We start from the raw sequence: 14,908 nt of genomic DNA on the forward strand, positions 1-14,908 counted from the left end.
TTGACCGTTTCTTGAGCGAGATACCTGATCTGAACAAGAACGTTCTGTCACGGGTGAAACACATGTGTCGCGACCCCAGTGTCGTTCAGTTGGCTCTGACAAGTCTATTGTACTTGATCATGATGCGACCACCTGCCAAAGAGATTGCATTAGATACAGTGCAAGACATTTGGACCGAGTGTAAGTTACCAACAATGAACACTGATTCCTGTAATGGTTACTAATGCAATGGACTTAGTTGAGGAAGCAAGACCTGTGGCAGGCAAATATCTATCTAAATATCGCCCGTCTTTCATGGAAGCTGCACAAAATGGTGCTGGTAATAGTTCGGGACAGTCTGCATCAACCGCTATTACTGCTTGAGAAAATGATTAACCGATGATGCATTTCAAGGCGTTAAAGGGTAGATAAGGTTGGGACCAATGGTACCGATTAGATGAATACCAAGCATTGTCACCACCTCATGAAGGCGTGAGACAGTTAATAACGCCATTCGATATATTGACCCAATTGCAATATTTGATCTTCTGCCTGATTGATAAATTGAACTGTCTGCTAGCAATGTCATGCTTTGAATGAGCATTCGCATGAAACCAATTAAACCCCCATGTACGGATTAGTAGTCAGATTAGTACTGTTGTTTCGTTCGTTGGCCCGTGGGTCTGGAGGAGAGCAGCCATAGGCGTCATTATAGAGTTGGAAGCTGCATGTAAACATGTAATTCTCAGCATAGATACCTACCTACCTGGTAGATAATCGAGCTGACTACTAACCTGTAGTATTGAGTAGCCCGTAATTAGTTGCTGTGCCACCACACAGACCGGTCTTGTCACTTGGCCATGACGTTGACCAGGTTATTGCAATACTGCACCTTTTTGTTCCTTTGGTTTTGTTTGTTTATTTACTTGATGACGCTGATCGGCCCAATAAACATCAGCGGGCTCAACTTGTATTGGTTACAGTTCAGTCCGATCCAACACTCTGCGTCTCCGTATTCCGTCCCTCCATCTCAACGGTACTGTAACGGTACTGTAACGGTCTAATAAACGGGGCCAAGCGGGAGCCAGCCCGTGGGAGATGACAGGTACGTACTCCTTATATATGAAGTGGAGGTAATTTAGTAGAAATAAGTCAAGTCATCCCTCCCTTTATTAGAACCAAAACAAAGGCCAACAGAAGAACACTTGATTACCTACACTAAATACTTTAGTGTGTATTGTTCGTTTGTGCTTGCAGAATTCTAATTGCACAGCTGTCAATTGTCCTAAAGCTGCAGCGTAATCTTTGCCTCATTTTGTTTTGCCTTACTTTTGTTTGTCTTTGCTTTGCTGTACCTTTGCCAGGCCACATCCCTTGTATTTCTGCAGCATTCATTGCCCAAGCAACCCGAAAGATAGACGCAGCACCTCTAACAACGTTCTTTCCATTTACTAGTTATTGCAATGCGAAACCGCTTTTCCAAAACGGAATTCTCAATTCACAAAGACGCGGTCATCGGTATGTGTGAGCCAGCTGCTGAAATTAATTAGCATTTGCTTTTTTTACTGCTTATCCATGCTTTCAATGAATATCTTAGCCTCCACTTTGAAACAGCTCCCCACATCTTCAGCCGGGGCTCAACAGCGTTCTCATCCCATCTTGTCGTCCCCTACCCGTATCGTCTTCTGAGGCTTGGCTGGAGTTTCTCATTTCAGCCTCGTATTCTGTCTCACTCTGCTAGATACCGACTTTCCTTCAGTACCCTTTCCTCTCCTGACTTTCTCCCTCTTCATTAAACTACTATATTCAACAAACGCTAATATCAACCTATTTACCATCAGCCGCAGCCACACTTACGACCGATTTGACAGATCCACATGGTCCTTCATCTGACAACGAAAAGACCTTAACACCCGTCTCTACCGGCTCCATCAACAGCATGAAAAGCCGGAGTCCTGCCACACACAAACCGGCTGTCGCCAGGTCAAGCACAATTCGAAGTGTCCGTAGCTTCGACGGCTCCGAATCCAGTCCTGAAAGCAAACACAGCAATTTCTCTAGCAGCGTAAACAGTAGCACGAGCGGAGTGTCCAACTCTCACTCCAATCCCGATCTCAACAATCACACACATACTCCCGTCAAAGCCAAACCCGACCCCAACAACGCAAACATAACACCATCGCGCTGGAGCACCGGCGCAGCGCGCGTAATAGAGCCTACACCAGATTCAGAGACCCCCGCAATGTCAGAAAGCACCGAAGCTGTAGACGGTCAATGGGACTCGACAATAGGCAAGGCTGGCCTGGGAAAAACTGGCCGAGTTATAAACAAGCTTGTCAGCGACAATGAGGCTCTGAAGCGCGACATCAAGATCGAGCGCCTAAAAGCCGACGAGGCTAAGCAAGCCGCCAAGTTACTAGAAGACAAGCTCGACCGAATGGTCAGCGATTACGAAAGCCGACTGCTCGAGGCCAACGTCACAAAGACACTTCTCGCCCGAAAGGAACGCCAGGTCGAGACCCTACAAGCAACCGTCGAGCTTGAAAAGAAAAAAGCTACAGATGCTCTACAGCGCGAGAAGAGCTGGAGGGACGAAATGACAAAGACAACAAAGGACGCAACGATCCAAGTCGAAGAGGCAACTAGCTATGCGCAGTTGATGGAGGGTCGCTACAACGCCATTTCCTCCCATTGGCAAGACCAAGGCGACGAGGTTAAAAGAGCCGTTACCAAGATGAAATCAGAAATAGATCACCTCAACGAGGAACGACGAGCAGATGACGATAAGATACAAACGCTAAGGGATCTCTGCGACCAGCAAGACGGCAACATCAAGCAGCTACTACACGAGAAAGAGGAGATTGCGCGCAAATTCGAAGAGTACAAGAAGACGCAAGAGCAAGGCCTTAAAGACATCAAGACCAACGCCAGAGCAAGAGAAGATGAGCAAGAAGCCCTACTACTGGCATCCAAAGAAACACTCGATAAGCTCAAATGGGCACTCAACGTTAAGAAGAACGTCAAAGGCGCGCAATGAGTTACTTTCCCCTATTTTCCATTGAATCAGCAAAGGGTGTCTGCAACTCAATCCCAGCAAGCTTTGCCACAAGAAGTGTAATCCAACCATATCTATAATTCTGTCCAATATCTCGACTGGCCGGACTCCAGTCTATCTATACTGAAGCTCCTGATAGCTTCATAAACCTTTATGCCTACGAATACTTGATGAACCGCCGTCGCTTCGATACCATTCCCTGTATGCTTTCTTATTCTTTTTCTTCACAAACACATGGACTGGAAATCTACGCTGGATTTAATCACGTCTGTGTGACACATTTTTAGTTACTGGTTTAAACCATGGGAATTGGCGGGTTATGGGTGTTACTGGTGTTGGGCATGCTTTTTTGCACTCGAATCGAGTCTTGGTATCTTCGCGATCAAGAGAGGAAGCTACATTCAAAAACATATAACCTCAGCGTCGTTATGTCAATAAAAGACGAAATACAGGAAATAGAAAAAGAAGAAAAGAATGTTTTTCCGAGCCCTTATTGTAACCAGTTGGGGATAAGATCAGGTGGCTCATTGTTTCTATACATTTAATCTACATACAAGTAATACTCTACCAAATGCACAACATATTGAAGCCAGCAGAACCCTATTTGTATTTACTATTACGGGATACCTTCCTGAAATGAAACCCTTTTAGTAGATGCTATGCTGTTAACATGCCGGTCCTCGAACATTCTACATCACACCTGGCCTGCACTTATCCCTTGAGACTTGTGGTGTTTTCACTCTCCAGCTGATGCAATTGAAATCTCAATCTATCTATCAAGGCACCTGCCTAGAATCAGTGATTCACTGACTTAGTTTCTCCCTGCTAATTCAGGCATAAAATGCAAACATGGAGCGGCGCTGCCACTCTTGCCAGTCAAAGCTGCTGCTTGCCGCCTGGCAACAGGTGCCAACGGGAAGGTGCATCTGCCTGCTTTCTTCCTTTCACCAGCCTTCCCTCAAATCAACCCATACTTATCCCTCTACATTCTCTGTGTTATCTTCTCTTCCTATTTTCTTTCCACCCCTTCACCTGCATGGGACTGCCTCGAGATTCTTATATCTGCTCCGCTTGAGCGCCGACAGTTCTTGTGACCGCGCTGTGCCCAGCAAGTAGCTGTTCGGTCAATGTTTATTGTACTCGTTTTCGTTTTCGATTTCACGAACAGGCTCGCTCTGGGCTTTCTGTTTTGACTGAAGCGGCACTGCTGGTGCTCAAATCCGCACTTTCGAGTGGCCGAACTCTTGCCTAATTCATCAACCGCAGACTTTGTTTTGTGTGTATCATCCAGCGCAATAATACTGCTTCTCTCCTAATAATTTTTAGTTTACAGCTTGCAGTCATGGACGGCTACTCCGAGTTCTACATTTCTTGTAACCCCCCGTTACTCCCTAACGGCGTCTCATCCGTCATTACAGATGCCGTAAATGACTTGGGACAGGTATGCGCCGAGAAGAAAGTCTCCAAGTACCTTGCTTATATGTTATTCCCACTTGTCAGATTATTATCGAGGTCCTGTACGAGCCCGAAGTCTCTTGGTTCAAGTTCATCTCCGCTGTTCAAGACCAGCCCCAAATTACTCATTGGATGCACAAGCGCCTGGAACGGCTGTTGGAAGCTGAGGTTTACCCGGTCAATGACGACGAAGATCTATTCGAGGACCAGGACGATGCTGGTTACTCTGATCCCAAAGCTCGACCCGATGTCCAGCTGTTGACTGAAACGCCTCATGTTGTTCCTTACCCGTTACTTGAGCACACTTCCCCGGACATCAAGGAGCAGTATGACCCGTACAGGTACCCAGACCACATCAAGCATCTCTCTCATAAGAGAACATGGCAAAGCCCTGAAGGGTTGGAAGGAGTCACTGTCTCACAAATTCTCTCCAAATTCGAGCCTCTATTGCCAGCCTTACTTGGCCCCTCAGGCATTGAGAAGTTAGCAGAACTCACAAAATGTCAAATATCGTACAATCTCCGGGGCTCACTTTTGTACATTGGCAGTGACCAGGGTCTGAGCGCACTGGATGCTGCAACGCAAAAGCTCAACACGCTTGCGAGCCTCACGGTAATTATCATGCCTCATCTCATGCTGTAATTTTCTGACAGTCTTAGGATGCCCCTTCAGCTACAACCTCGCATTTTATCTTCACCAGGAAGCCAGAATCAGCCAGGGTGTGCTATGTGTGGACAACGCACGTTGGCCTGTCGACGTTGACATATGCTGATCCTGAGTGCTTCGACTTGAAAGAGGAATACAAGCGCATTGCAGGCGCAGTAACTTTGAGAATTGGAATTGTTAACAACAAAGGCCTACTAATCCCCGATAGCACAACATATCCAACCGAGTCTACGGGTCCTAGGCGCAAGCAAACAGAGTTCCGTCCTTTTGAGGGGTATACATACGGCAACAAGCAGTCCGGCACAACAGCAGTAAAGGATCAGAAGCGTCCCCTCCGGTGTTTCCGGACGCAGCCCGAAACGAGCAGGAAAACCGCGAAGTCCGAAGGAAAGCAATTCCCTACTGCAGTCAAGAATGTGCAAGTAACTATGGCACATTGCGCTGCAAGCACTGTCAATGAAGCTGCCGACAAGGCTTCCCCGGCCCATCCTTCGAGGCGGAAGCCAAAGACTATTTCCGATCCACAAAGTACATGGGTAGGTTCCTTGAACTCAAAGGTATCGCCCCTACAGAACGGCACGGATGAGCTCAAGTCTCTGCTCCACCGTCGCGTCGAAGTGGCTCAGTGGCTGGGCGGGATACAGTCCGATGAACCCCCAGAAGCCCCAAACGAGGTGGATGACGATGAAGAGGCTGCACCTTGTTTGATAACCTCCCAAACTGCTGGAGACCTTCACGAACCCAAACTTCCTCAGCCAGTCGAGGTCCAAAACTCACATCAACTGGAAGATAGATCCGGACAACTAACACTTGTGTTTGGTGAATCAGCCTGTCTGGACCAGCCTCAATTAGGCCCCGACTTGTCACGAACGCCTACCACCTTACAAGATGTTCCAGAGCACGGTATGTCCGGTACAGGAAATGTTCACAGAGAACGACAAGACCCGCCAAACCCTCCGATAACGAAACCGACTGGGCAGAATTTGATGGACATGTTCGATGGGCCTATCAGTATTCCAGTCCTCATACCGGAGCAGGCTGTTGCACCTCGCTATGGTGCGGAGACTACCCAAAGCCCAAATGCCACATATTCTGAGGTTATCTTCGGCAAGCAAAGCGATGAACCAAAAGCTCTGTTCAACACGATGGGCCAGAAAGCCGCCCCTAATCGTTCCTGGGCTGGCATCGCGTCAAGGAAGAATATAGCAATCAAAGAACAGAATGATACGGATTTTAGGCAGAACGTGCGAGTCAGGGATGACCGTCCCTTGAACCAAGAGCCAAATACGACAGGGCCCTCATACCAAGAGAGAAATCAGGAAACTCAGTGTGAGGTCTCTATTTCCACTGCACGTGTTGTGCCAGGAATGGATGCACCCGTAGTTACACTAGACAACGACGGATCTGTCAAAGTCAGTTTTGGCGCAGAGAAGAAGTTGCAGGACTTGCTGGAGGTTTTCCAGGCAGTCCCAGGAAAAATGAGTGTTGAAGCCAAGTTTGGTAGGGTCTGCATCAAAGGCATTCCGCCTGCGGAAGTCTACTTGAGCCCGTCCCCTAACGGACCTTTCGAGTCTGCTAGTGCCAAAGCTAGACACTTGAACGACAACAATCCCCACGTGGAGTTCTATCCAATTCTTACAACTAGCGCCACAGAAGCCAACTTGATTCCAGAGATGAAAGGCGGCAGAACCTCATGGGTACTGGCGGAGAAACGGGTGTACTACGAGTTTCTCTGCATGGAAAAAAATGAAACTTACCCCCCAAAACGGCTTGTTGTGAACGTCGATGCAGATACGTTCACCCATGAGTGCCTTCCTCTGTCACGGGAGATGTCACAGGCTTTCATCCATTGCGCACAAAATGCATGGGATGTTAAGCTCAGTGTTTCGCACAGAGATATGGCGCAAGTCACCAAGGATTTTGAGGAATTCGCTGCATGCCTGGTTCAGTCACTGGATATTAAGTAGGTCCTGAAACTCACGTACCCAAACCACAGAAAGTACTAACCTCTAAGGACAAACGAGATAGGAGAAATCAATATCCAAGTCGAGCCAAAAGATGCGACAGAATGGTGTGTTGAACGAGTCAGAATACACCACGAGGCGAAGTACCGGAACGGAGCCAAGGGGCCAACTTGGCTTACAACTACGATGGTTCGCGTGGTCCAACCATCCTCCAATGGAACGAAGAAACTGTACCGAGGCCAGGTGGTTCCGGTGGCTTTACCGGGGATTGAGCGGGTTGGCCAATGGTTTGAGGTTGCGATTTCATCGGTTAGAGCTGAGGATGAACTTCAGGAGAACGTCAGGCTCGAACTCGGCGAAAAAGCCAGCTGGTCTCCTGAAGGTCTAGAGCGCCATGGAGCATTCAGAGCCATATGCGAGCCTGCCATATGGATGGTGAGTCAGATGGATCGCGTGGGGAACTCCAATGCCAATGGGCACGGGATTCAGACTGACCAGCCGTTTTTCGATCCTGTTGAGGATTCAAAAAAGCGGACCAAGAACTACCAATTTTGGTAAGATCAACATTGAAAAGTGTTAGATCCAGAGCGGAGAGAGGTTGGAGGACCAAATCGATGTGACGCGAATGAGAGACACATAGCCAGATGTCCATTTCTGAATCGTTACGCTGATGCAAGACTTTGTATTTTTGTCGGGGCACAAGAATTTGACCAGAGTCAGCTGTAGGTTGAAGATGATGCAGTTCAGTGGAATGGTTTAGAGCAAATAAATGTTGGAGTTTGGTCATGTCTTGTCTGGTTAGCATCGTATCTACAGTCTCTTCTTTGTAGGGTTCAATCAATTCTGTTACTATCGATCTCGGACGATTTACCCGAGCGTCTATACTGTCGTGTCGATTGCCTGAACTTTACTTCCGCGCGTTTATTCGGCTGTTAGCTCAAGTGCGGAGAAATTAGGAGTGTTTGTACAATAGACCAATCTTGTTTCGTTTCATGGTAACAGAGTCTTGTTCTTGTGAAGGCCTTTCAAGCATGGATATATTTTATGAGGCGTCAATTTCATATCGCCGTACATCTCGGCAGTGTAAAGACGCATTCAAGAAACGTTAGCCAATACAATGAATGTGCTTTCACTAAAAGCCAAGGTAACCAACTAAGTAGGTTAGCAAATCCTCAGAAGGAAAAGCGCGCCAAAGCCGACAACGGTTGTGGGACCCCTGCTCGGCCCGTTCCGTGTTCCCGCTCTTGTGAGATGAGGTAGAAAAGAAGAACAAAGAGGGTTTTTGCTGCACCAAACAGTGTCTGTGTAGATTTATAATGGTTTTGTGAAAGACTGAGCAGGTTTTTCTTTTACCCCTTCTTGTTGTTCCCATGTGAGTTAGAACGATGATTTCATTGTTACACATCTGACGAATGCCGAATCGACCCGAGTCTTGAACGGGAAGGCTAAATTAGACTAGTGCAGGATACGAGCTGAAAAGGGTGCAGAACTGAGCTTGGCGATCGGTTGGGCTGGTCTTTGTGCAGATGTCGTAGCTTGATAGATGTCCTTGAATGCTACCCAAGAACTACCTACAAAGCTGTATCGAATGGTGATCTTTCACCACTGTCGTAACTGGCATTCATCCATTTATTCTCCATTCATCATACGGCCAAAGCCAACATGATGGTGGCGCTTTTCCTCTTAGGGTTCCCAATGACTTTTCGTTACGATATTATGACAGTTATTCTGGTCCGCAAGCGCTTCTACCAATCCGAAAATAAGTACATACATATAAAGCTGACTGCCTTGATATGTGGTATTGGATCTGCAGTCAAGGTAACCTTGCGGTTAGCTATCACGTCATAATCGTACAAGGCCATGCGTTCTCCTCCCCTGTCATTGTAACATGGTATCGGCCGAGGCCAGCTATCTCAACGGGCATCCAGAGGCCCACCAATTGCACGCTATAGCTGAGAGACGTGAAATGTTTTGATAGCTCTCTTGTCACAAACCAGACCTTTGGTCAGGGAGCTTGTCGATGGGTTGGTACTTGTGAGCGGTCGCATGATTATGTCGAGAGATCGAGTGAGTTATATCAGCCTCTGGAGGCTGGCTCATTCATTGAGCAGTGGAACAGTATCAATCCAACGAGTCCATGTGGCAGCCGGGGCCATGTAGGATGAATCCAGGAAAATCAAATCAAAAGAGACGCTTATCCGCCTTGGGTATTAAATACTAATTTTCTCTATTTCTCTCCTCCAAAACGTGATCAACACGTATCCCATGAGTTCTTCCCTAGTATCTAATCTGGGCTATTAGAATATCATACCAGCCAACAGGAGTAGCCCACTCATTTCCCTCGGCTGTAAAGAAGCAGCCTATGCTTCGCTTGGTGATCAGATCCGCAAAGTCTAATATTCAGTCCCGCTCCATGTTGTCGCTGTTTACGGGTGAGCGTCGTGCTATGTGTGTATTTTTGTTGTTTAGTCGTCCAGCCGATAGATTAGTCGAATGATATTCCAGCACCAGTTCGCGGTTGAGTCTATCTTTTTCATATCGCGCAGCCAATCCAAATACGTCGTAACAGTTTGTGACGCTTCAACGTCAAAGCGCTGCCCGCAAAGCGATGATCGAATGCGTAGCATAATTGGATGCTGTTGCGAGAGGTGCAACAGCACCAGAACTCCAAAAAGGTTTTGGGACCAGAAGAACGTCATCGGTATAAGTCGCTTGTTGGTGCAGGTAGGTGATAGGGCGATGGGCCACTTGAGCGACGCCTTGAGACATTCGGCTGCACCTTCGGCATCTTCCTGTGTCAGACTCTCTGGGTGGTGGAGGACCTTGTAAATGCAGGGGCGATATATAAGGTATTTGTTGTAGCTGTATCGTGTCCGAAGGAGCGCAACATGTATATCAGCTGCAAATGGGTACGTTGCTGGTTGTGTGTTAAGATCCGATGTGAACATATAACTGCTAGGCAGTGATTGTCCAGCATAAACGTCATTGAAATTACCCTGCGAAGGATCTGAAAAGGTCATATCCTGATTGTCTTGCCATCTCAAATGCATAGGCAACATGCCTCGCCACTGATCAAGCTGCGCATCGAGCTGCTTCATAACGGTCGCACTACCAGGGCTCGAGGTACCGTTGAAGTGCCCAAACCCTGGAAAGGACATAGATACGTCTGGGCCGAATGCTGAGGCAGATTAGACATATTTGAAGGGAACTGGGAATGATTGGGCCTACTCTTGTTGAGGACAGAATGCACGTTGGCAGAAAGCCTGTGAAGCACAATCTGAGCTGCAAAATTCTCCTGGAAGTGCGTCGCCTGGTTACTGATATAATCCTCGTCAGTGACCGATCCGTTGAAGTCGGGAAGACCGATCGTCTCTTCAAACTTGTCTAGTCCGGTCAAAGGTAAACCAAATTCCATGTGGAAACAACTTTTTATCTTGTCAGTCGATACGCTTGAAGCATAGATTCTATACTCACATCTCCATGATTGAACAGTGCCAAAATGTCCTTTTTACTAGATCTGATCGAAGACCGTGGAGCTCGTTGGGTTTGCTATAGATCAGGGTCAGATAATATGAACTTAGCAGCCAATAAAATGCCTCATTACTTTACAATCAAGGCCTGGCAGGCTGAGGAAGCAGAGACAGTCATCCTCCAACATTCCTAGAAAGGCGGTTAGAGTAAAATCACAAGAGTGTCAACAATAACACTAACAAGAGCTTGCCCACAGCTGGAGTAGTATATGGCAGCAAGCGCAAGCATCTGCACATTTTCCAGGCTGACCTCGCTTAAAGCGAATCCCATTCTTTTCCGTGCCTCGTTGAAATAAGAAAGGCCGGGCGGTCTGTCGATAGTGCCTCCCTTGATACCAGATGGCCGCTGTTTATAGGCTGAGATAGATACTTCGGATGTGGTGAGGGCCACCTCCCCAAGGGCAAGAACGAGGAGTACAAGGCTTGAAATTACCCCTTCGTGAAAGCCGTTGCTAATGATTGAGCCCAGTGTATTTGAATTGAACCATTGCCTGTCCATGATGGGATAGAAAGTATTGACGACATCAAAATAGCCTTTGCTTAACCTTTGTACTGTCTCCCAGTCCACACTGGGGGGGCTGTGGCCAAGAGGAGACGCGGAAGCCGAAACGTGCAAGGGTAACTGGAGTGTGCTGTTGCTTTGTATCACGACTGGCTGAAGTCCGTCAAGTGGCAGAGCAACAGCAGACTCGCGTAGGCCCCGTGGAAGCGTAGGTATTTCACCTACTGGTGAAGGATGCTTCTGTCCAAAGCTTTCGAACGTGTGGCGCACGACAGGCCATTCCGATACCTTGGATACCGAGGAGTCATATCGGTAGCCACCTGCATCGCGGCTAGATGCCGGACTCGTAGGGGGCAGAGATGTCCCTGGGAGAGAGTCTTGCGGTTCAGGATCGACTAACAACGGCGTGTTCGTGGGATAGACAGTAGAGGGTTGGGAAGTGTTGAAAACGGGATGGGTGGTGTTTTCCCGTGTTCCCATGTGGTCGATCTTACTTTCAACGCTTTTGAGTCGATCTAGGATCTCAACTAAAGTTTTATCCTTCCTATGGACGGAGTTTAGCGTTTTGCGGTCGAGTTATTCAGCGGCCAAGGGAACAACGACGGTATCGCCATACAATGGCCAGGCGCGGTATCCTTGTCACTTCCTCGGACTTTCTTGTAAACATACTTTGTAGGTTGGGGTTCTCTGTATCGACATTCGAGCTTGAATCGTTGACATGTACCACACTTAGGCCTTCGTTCATCACATCTCTGCTTTCGATTGCGGCACGTCTCGCAAGCCTAGGCATATTAGTCAATTCGTTTTGAACATAAGTGCTTACTCAGTGCAAAAAACAATGAGAGAGGAGAAAATAACAAGTCAAGGAGCTCATTGTGAGGGTATTTGTCCAGAGCATATGGCAAGGTTAACACAGGGGTCGGCGTCTAAGTCTAACAAGACTGCAGACAAATAACAGGTGGAGTTAGGGAAAGCGACAAACGGCATGTTCGAGAAAAGGATCTATAGAACCCTTCCGCAGAGACAAAAAGAATTGAATTGAATATCGTACCTGAGCAGCAATGGCGCCGCGCTCCTTTCGGTTCGTCTGCGGCCCAGGTCCAGGTGAGACGGTGCTGGACGAGGATGGTCCTAGGTCCATAGTTGGAGGCTATTTCAGTCTGGTGCTCACATATGAGTTTGATAACCGGGAATGGAAGTATTGCAGCTCTAATAAGCTGGCTAAGATGAGTTAAACTTCCGAATGTAATTTTTTGGCTCCATTAGGTACAATGCCTTGCGGCAAAAGTTGGCAGGGCGTTGAGCTCCTTGGTCGCCTTGGTCGGGGATGAACTAGGTTGCGACGGTTCTGTGAAGCTCCCGGGCGCGGGTGGAAATAAATGATTGGGGGGCAGGACAATAAGAGTACGGACGCACGCACGCACGCACAACTAAGTCTAGGCGGATGTCCACGAGAAGACTGGGGTTTAAATGGGTACGTGATGACGGTTTCTGAGACGAAGGGACGCTGTGTGGTAGGGTTGCTAGTGTTTCTGTTGCGAGAGTGAAGGCTAGATGACATCAATCGAGTGTGCAGGGAACATTGAGAATTTAACAATAACAGGAGGCTAGAGAGGCCGCCTTATAGTCAGAATCCGAGAAGACATCTTTTAGGAGAGAGTTTTTCAGAGTGCACGGGAGGAGCAAGGGCACGGAGAAAAGATTCGCAAAATGGGACTGGCAGGATGTGAACAGAAGTCGAACCGGAGCGAAGCCCGGCTCCGACAAGAGACGAGGGGAGCAAATAATACAAGACTTTAGTGAAATCAAAGCTCGTCAGGTTCCAGTGCTAGAAGCGGTTGCAAACCCGTCAATGCAGACAAAAAAAGGGTCCCGTTCCAACGGCCATTGGATGGTGTGAGGCAAGGGAAATGGAGGGTATCAAGATAGTCCAACGTCTTGTCCCGTCTCATTATGGTTATGAGGAGTTTAGCACCGCACAGCTGGTGCGCAGTACCGTACACGTTTTTGAGACCGCACCGCTAATTGCACCACACCGTGCCATGAGCCTGGCTGCGCACCATGAAGACACGATACTGTAGCGCATATCGTAATTGACGACCCTGGGATTGCATGCATGCCGCTGGACGTCATTGCTGGATCTCACAACCGGCCGGGGGTCGAGCTTCCCTCTCCGACGGCGGTTCCCTCATGACAGCCTTCCAGATCTAGAGCCCACCCACACCCGATCGATACGCGCGCGCCCACCCACCAAGCACCTAAATCGACCAAGCCTGCGGCGAACGACTTTAGAAGCTCGCATCTTCGTAGGCGCACGGCTTTTTTCGTTTAGTGCCATGTTGTTGTTGCCGCCACAGCTGGGTCCTTGGTAAGTGATCGTCCACAGTCTGCACCGACTATCTGGAGCTGGTGACCACTCCACTGGGATATATCCTGTGGGGATTAGGAGAGCCATGCTTGGCCCTCGATTTCCATCCCTTTGGCAACTGCGCTGCCAATTGTGACTGGACGAGATGGTTTGCGATCGACCTCCTCGGTTCCCACATGGTTTAGCGTACCAGATGGTAGGGAAGCAAGTAAGTCAAGCGACCAGCAAATCACTTTCTCATTTCCCTGCAGCCATATCCGTATTTGTGGCTGACCCTGATCATGATGCTGGGATACAGGATCTATCATCGCGGCGTCATTTTGTGTCGCGTTGAGCCGATGAATGCATACCTTATTAATTTTCCCCTGCCTATGGGCTCGCTACGGCTCCGATCTCACACAAAACACCCTCGCGCTGCAGGTGATTCATGTGACGAATGGAGATGCGAACACCACTACCCACCCCTTGATGGCAGAACCTTATGCGCATATGTGACACTGTGGCACGATGCCGATACCACAGATCGTTGGGTTGATGCCAATTAGCTAAATAACCATCCGCAAATGGCGTCTGCTATTGATGGGCATTCCCCAAACCCGATGACGGGAGAGGCTGTCGAGTTGGAGAAAAGCCTATCGCTTTTGGGCAACGTGCTAGCCATCCATGGAAATTGACGTCGTGATTTTAACAAAATTCCGTACTCGGTCATCAGTCTTGGAATTTGAAGTAATTCGGACCACGTTCTTTTCTAAGTATCTCTTCCGTTGTAATAAGGCTGAGTGCTGCAATGCCCGAATTGGTCATGATCGACAGGTTTACATCTGCTGAACCGACAGAAGAAAAGACTTGTAATATTCGGTTGAGGCAGACGATAGCCGCAATATGCAGGGGATTGGAGCTTGGGATCAACCTCAAGCCAACCATGATGTTGTATCGAGGGTTTGTCATGAAGTGCCGAGTGTTGCTCAGCTGGGCAAGGTATTATAAGCAGGCATCATTAGTTTCGGATCATTGATTCAACAGAAAATGTCAACAATTGATTTCCAAGCTGTCTCGGCGAAATCCTACTGGACCCCTGACAGCCAGCCTCAAACTGTTGATCTTTGATTGAAAAGAATCAAGCTTCTTATTTTAAGAACAAATGTCTTCCCGGTTAGCCCGGCTCCGTTGATAGAGAGACAGGCAGACCGTTTCACAAGCATGCGATAATGCGCTTGTTGGGAGTAGAATTAGTGATGCTTGTTAATCTTGACTTGGTGCGTTGTTCTTGGAGCCAATTTAGTATATTTTTCTCCGCGCGAGTATCAATATGCAAGCACGGAGACCGTGAGACAACCGGCCAGCGTGCATAGAGGCTTGTGTTTGCACATTTGACATGACTTCTGGCGA

General features: G+C 48.1%; 6 protein-coding genes across 6 annotated transcripts in view; 5 read left to right on the top strand and 1 right to left on the bottom strand.

Moving 5' to 3' along the window:
* Positions 1–28, top strand: part of FGSG_11760 (uncharacterized protein) — a gene marked incomplete at both ends in the record, with an annotated part of 2,137 nt that extends 2,109 nt beyond the window's left edge. Inside the window, one exon of the mRNA XM_011317760.1 lies at positions 17–28. Coding sequence (XP_011316062.1) covers positions 17–28 — 12 coding nt within the window. The remainder of the gene's footprint in view (positions 1–16) is intronic.
* Positions 29–62: 34 nt separating this feature from the next.
* FGSG_00401 (uncharacterized protein) lies at positions 63–513 on the top strand (the record flags this gene model as incomplete). Its single annotated transcript, XM_011317761.1, has 2 exons — positions 63–180; positions 239–513. 2 exons carry the CDS (start codon positions 63–65, stop codon positions 361–363), a joined length of 243 nt encoding a protein of 80 aa, XP_011316063.1. The 3' UTR covers positions 364–513.
* A 929-nt stretch (positions 514–1,442) lies between these two features.
* Positions 1,443–3,016, top strand: FGSG_00402 (uncharacterized protein; the record flags this gene model as incomplete). Its single annotated transcript, XM_011317762.1, has 2 exons — positions 1,443–1,497; positions 1,821–3,016. 2 exons carry the CDS (start codon positions 1,443–1,445, stop codon positions 3,014–3,016), a joined length of 1,251 nt encoding a protein of 416 aa, XP_011316064.1.
* Positions 3,017–4,376: 1,360 nt separating this feature from the next.
* Positions 4,377–5,131, top strand: FGSG_00403 (uncharacterized protein; the record flags this gene model as incomplete). Its single annotated transcript, XM_011317763.1, has 2 exons — positions 4,377–4,475; positions 4,535–5,131. The coding sequence occupies 2 exons, from the start codon at positions 4,377–4,379 to the stop codon at positions 5,129–5,131; spliced, it is 696 nt and encodes a 231-aa protein (XP_011316065.1).
* A 4,453-nt stretch (positions 5,132–9,584) lies between these two features.
* Positions 9,585–12,292, bottom strand: FGSG_00404 (uncharacterized protein; the record flags this gene model as incomplete). The annotated part of the gene is made up of 7 exons (XM_011317764.1): positions 9,585–10,264; positions 10,348–10,544; positions 10,594–10,668; positions 10,724–10,779; positions 10,831–11,695; positions 11,821–11,933; positions 12,203–12,292. 7 exons carry the CDS (start codon positions 12,290–12,292, stop codon positions 9,585–9,587), a joined length of 2,076 nt encoding a protein of 691 aa, XP_011316066.1.
* Positions 12,293–13,664: 1,372 nt separating this feature from the next.
* FGSG_11761 (uncharacterized protein) lies at positions 13,665–14,064 on the top strand (the record flags this gene model as incomplete). Its single annotated transcript, XM_011317765.1, has 2 exons — positions 13,665–13,727; positions 13,771–14,064. 2 exons carry the CDS (start codon positions 13,665–13,667, stop codon positions 14,062–14,064), a joined length of 357 nt encoding a protein of 118 aa, XP_011316067.1.
* Positions 14,065–14,908: the final 844 nt, after the last annotated feature.

This window comes from Fusarium graminearum, chromosome 1, assembly GCF_000240135.3.
Source record: "Fusarium graminearum PH-1 chromosome 1, whole genome shotgun sequence".
Classification (NCBI taxonomy): Eukaryota; Fungi; Ascomycota; class Sordariomycetes; order Hypocreales; family Nectriaceae; genus Fusarium; species Fusarium graminearum.